Genomic DNA, 5,196 nt, shown 5'->3' on the forward strand with positions numbered 1-5,196 from the left:
GGGGTTAAACCTGAAATCTTTGTAACTTTTCCCACAGCTATTCAATAGATAAATATAAGAATAAAAAATAAATAAAATTATGAAAAAAAGGTAAGGTGGAGTTCATTGCCAATTCAATCAGCTAATCAGTGGCTGAATAAATAGCAGTACTCCTACATAAAGAAAAATCAAAATAAAAGTATCAGCAAGTCAGAATAAATAAGTAGCTACAGTTTTATAAAACACAGGAATAAGTAGGAGCCACAGTATGTGTCTTGGCATTGTTTCTGGGAATTAGTGGTATCATTTCCATTTTAAATGAATGCGAGATGGTTGAGTAGGGATGAGGGATAGAATTCAATATGGAAAGATGTGTATATGCAATGCAATAAACCTGAAGAAAGATTTGTTCAAAGTGTGTTCTGTGACTTATTCTGAAAAATAATCAGTATCATTAGAAAAATTGTAGAGAACACTTTATATTTAAAACCAGGTTTAATTGAGGGACTTCAAAATTGAGAGTAAAAAACAATACAGGACCCAGTACAAGTACACACATATTTTGTTATATAGACATTTTTTATTCTGGTAATAAATATGTACTTCTGGTAATAAATATGTACTTCTAGACAGACGCATGATGATGTAATCATATACAAATATGCATATACGGCTTCAAGTACATTTATTTCACATATATTTAATCTAGAATCAATGATCATCCAGTTAATGAGGCACAAGATGTAATAAAAGTTATGTTTATAAGCAAAATCTAGACAATGTTTCAGAAATTTAAAAGTATCAGCAAGTCAGAATAAATAAGTAACGACAGTTTTATAGAACACAGAGATAAGTAGCAACCACAGTATGTATCTCACCTGACCAGAAGGGTTATGTATAAATTTTAGCATTGAGAGAGAGGTAGGGCAGAAACAGTTCTGATAACGGATGCAGATTCTACTTTAAAAATACGGAATATGGGGGCTGGAGTGAAAGCACAGCGGGTAGGGCGTTTGTCTTGCATGCGGCCAATCTGGGTTCAGTTCCCAGCATCCCATATGGTCCCCTGAGCACTGTCAGGGGTAATTCCTGAGTGCAGAGGCAGGAGTAACCCCTGTGCATCGCCGGGTGTGACCCAAAAAGCAAAAAAAATGTGGAATTTGAGGGGAATAGTCCGTCTAGTACTCTTAGGCTTAAAAACTATACTCTTTTCTGTCTTCACAGTCACCCACTTCCATCAGATCACCTTAATAATATTAAATTTTGGCAGCACTATAGCAGTGTCCTCTCATTTTTCATCAATTTGCTAGAGCGGGCCCAGTAACGTCTCCAATGTGAGACTTGTTACTGTGTTTGGCATATTGAATACATCATGGGTAGCTTGCCAGGCTTTGCTGTGCAGGCAAGATGCTCTCAGTAGCTTGCCAGGCTCTCTGAGACTGGCCATGTGTAAGGCAAATGCCCTACATTAAGTGTTCCTTTTTGTGTGGATACATTTTCAAATAAACATCAAAATTTGACATATTTTTTATCTTATTGTTTAGCTTTATGATTATAAAACTTTTCAGAAACTTGTTGAAATAAAACCACAGCAGCTTTAGAAGGCAACACAGAACATGCATGAAAACTTTATGCTACTCACAGACGCAAACTGAACAAAAGCACAGTCTCACTTTAGTCCTATTTCCACTGCTTTAGCCTCTTTTCATAATTTCCTCAATACTTTATTACTTAGTTTATTTTTCTGTGGCATGCAAGCAGTACCCCCAAAAGAAGTGAAACTGACCATGTCACAAGTAAGTAAAATTTGAGACATTTTGATAACCAAAAAACTTGAAATTTTCCCAAGTTCACTATACGAATCACCTGCCAACACTATGAATTAAAAATGATATATGAGTTCCAGGCAGGACAGTTATATTATTAGAAAACATATACTCAATATTGGATTGAGTTTCCCTCCCCACCCCGAGCAAGTTCCAGTAGCTGAAGACCTCTGGTTCCAGCCACAGCCATGCTTAAGACCACTCTCCACATGTTTGGACGAGCCTCATGCATGAAGGAACCGGCAGAGGAACCCAGGTGTGTGGGATCCGGGGCATAGATCTCCAAGCCTGCTCGAACTGGGACTGGGCCTCCTCCACGCAGACCCCCCTATCTTCCATTATGTAGGCTTACACCCACCAGCTGCCCCTGGCACCGTGTAATCCCATCAACGGCCAAGACCCAGAGACTATAAAACCCAGCTCTCGGAAGTGCGTGGCCGCATTTGTGGCTGCACAACATCTAATTCTTACTCTGGAGAATCTGTCAGGCTACCAAAAGTATCCTGACCATATGGCAGAGTCTGGCAAACTCCCCGTGGCATATTCAATATGCCAAAAATCAGTAACAATGATGGGTCTCATTTTCCTGAAAGAAACTTGAATGTGGCACTGTCTAAAATCTCAGGGCTAGGATGAAGGAGACGTTGTTGGTACCTGCTCGAGGCAATCAATGAACAACAGGATGACAGTGATATAGTGATATACTCAATTACTTTTCACATATGTAGCATTTCTATAACAATAAAGGCATAAGAGGATCACAGCGAGGAAATAAAACAGAAGTAAAATGTTTTTACTGTTGACAACTTCAGTTATTTTCCTATGACATTAACACTTGATTAAAGTTATGCATCATTATAAATTTCTACAGAAATTATTCAAGACTTTATAAATCACTAACACCTCAAATCATTAAAAATATAGCATTTACGTTTTATGAACTTTGAATGCTAATAAGCACATAGGAAAATTTCATATATAATTTGATAATTTTAAATGAAACAAAAGACATTAGTATGAGGTTTAAACATTTCTCCTTAATGTTTTTGTCAGTGAATTTATGACTTTCTCATTTCTTAGGCTATAGATAATAGGATTTAATAAAGGAATTATGATCGTATAAAATACAGAATCCATCATATCTTGATCATCTGACTTTGCAGATGCAGGGCGCACATACATGAAGATAAGAGGAATATAGTATAAAGCCACACATAAGAAATGGGCTCCACAGGTAGAAAAAGCCTTTTTCATGCCTTCTAAAGATTTCTTTTTTAATATTGAAAAGAGAACAAGTGTGTAAGAGACAAGAATAAATGTAACAGTGACCACCTGAATTGAACCAGCAACAGTAAAAACTATCAGAACATTAATTGAAGGATTAGAACAGGAAATCTTAAACAACGGCTCAATGTCACAGTAAAAGTGATGTATTATATTATCATTACAGAAAGTTAATCTCAACAAAAATCCTGTGTGAATAAAGGAATGAATAATGCCACCTATGAATGATGAGGTTATCAGCCAGACACAAAGTCTATTGGTCATAATCACTGGATAAAGTAAAGGGTTGCATATAGCTACATAGCGATCATATGCCATACTTGCCAAGAGAAAACATTCTGTGGTTACCCAGATGGCAAGAGAAAAAAATTGTATCACACATTCAGTGAAAGATATCCTATTCTTGGTGAAAAAGTTGACCATCATTTTAGGGGTCACTGTTGTTGACAATGATGTATCTACAATGGCCAAACTTCCAAGGAATAAGTACATGGGAATGTGAAGTTGAGAATCATTCCAGATAACAACAATAAGACCAAGGTTTCCTACGATGGTGATGAGGTATATTGCAAAAAATACCAAAAACAGTGGGATTCTCCACTGCTCTTGATATGTAAGTCCCATGAGAACAAACTCAGCAATCACTGTTGTATTTTCCTTCTCCATGTATCATTGGGTGGCTCCTAAAATGAAATTCACTAAGTTATTAGTAATATTCACTATGAAAGCTTAAACTGAAAACTTGATAACTTGCTTGAAATACATCATACCTTTTCCAGAATACCTATTCACTTAATATATCATTGCTCAAATGCATGCAAATTCTTCTATAATTTGAAGTAATCAAAGAAACTAAGTTTTGATCATGTACATGCAGGAGTCAATATATTAAAAAGAATAGCACTGAAAGATTTATTAGATTTGTGGGACAGAATTATGTGTAGTTTGGAAAATATGAGTCTAGGAGATATTTGGATTAAAAATAAAGTTCATGTCAAGTGAATAATCTGGAACTTTTTCCACGGTCTTGTTATGCACTAAGAATGTTTTGCAGAATTTTTAGGGGGAACAGAAAATAGACATAATTGAAAAAACTGTAAACAAGTAAAATAAGAAAGTTGTATTTATTGTCCAGTGACTTCCAGTTGGATTAAACACAATTGTTGTGCCAGGAGTGTTTTGAAAAACATAGATGTTGAAATATTGTTAAGAATTAGTTCCAGGGGTTGGAGTGATAGCACAGTGGTAGGGCATTTGCCTTGCACGCGGCTGACCCAGATTTGATTCCCAGCATCCCATTGGTCCCCCAAGCACAGCCAGGAGTGATTTTTGAGTGCAGAGCCAGGAGAAACCCTTGTGCATTGCTGGGTGTGACCCCAAAAAATGTTAGTTCTGCAATTTTGTCTTTAAAAGGTAATACAAAGTAAAACAAAGTAAATATTATAGAGGTTGAAGCATTTACATTGCCCCTGATTGATCACAGTTAGATGTCTGGCATCACATACTGTCCTCTGAGCACTACCATGAGTGACCACTGATCATAGAGCCAAGAGCCAACTTCTTTTACTGCCATGTGTGCCCCAACTGTCCCCTTCTAAAAACAATTCTCTCTCTCTCTCTCTCTCTCTCTCTCTCTCTCTCTCTCTCTCTCTCTCTCTCTCTCTCTCTTTATTGGCTTTTTGGGTCACACCCAGCAATGTTCAGGCATTACTCCTAACGGTGTACTCAGAAATTACTCTTGGTGGTCCTCAGAGGAATATATAGGATTCCAAGTATGAAACCTAGGTTGGCCATGTATAAGGCAAATAAATGCCCTACTCTCTGTACTAGTGCTCCATCCCCAAACAATGCTCTCTTGCTGATTAAATTGCATACAAAGTTTGTGGTCCTTGTGAAATAGGACCTTAGGTGATAGACGCAAAAGATAAGACAAAAAAAGTCTTAATATAGAGTCATTTGGATTCAAGAACAGATATAAAGTGGAATGTCAGTATACGGAAAGAACTTTCTGGTTTCTGATTAAGTGATCATCAAAAATTAAGACCAATGACGAGACTCAGTACACACACACACACACACACACATTTATCCTCTCTAATCATTCAGA

The 5,196-nt window shown here is 36.9% G+C and overlaps 1 protein-coding gene across 1 annotated transcript; it reads right to left on the bottom strand.

Moving 5' to 3' along the window:
* Positions 1-2,828: 2,828 nt before the first annotated feature.
* LOC130045697 (olfactory receptor 5H2-like) lies at positions 2,829-3,755 on the bottom strand. The gene has a single exon (XM_056138544.1). The coding sequence runs from the start codon at positions 3,753-3,755 to the stop codon at positions 2,829-2,831; it is 927 nt and encodes a 308-aa protein (XP_055994519.1).
* Between the last annotated feature and the right edge of the window lie 1,441 nt (positions 3,756-5,196).

This window comes from Sorex fumeus, unplaced genomic scaffold (genome assembly GCF_029834395.1).
Source record: "Sorex fumeus unplaced genomic scaffold, SorFum_2.1 ptg000129l, whole genome shotgun sequence".
NCBI lineage: Eukaryota > Metazoa > Chordata > Mammalia > Eulipotyphla > Soricidae > Sorex > Sorex fumeus.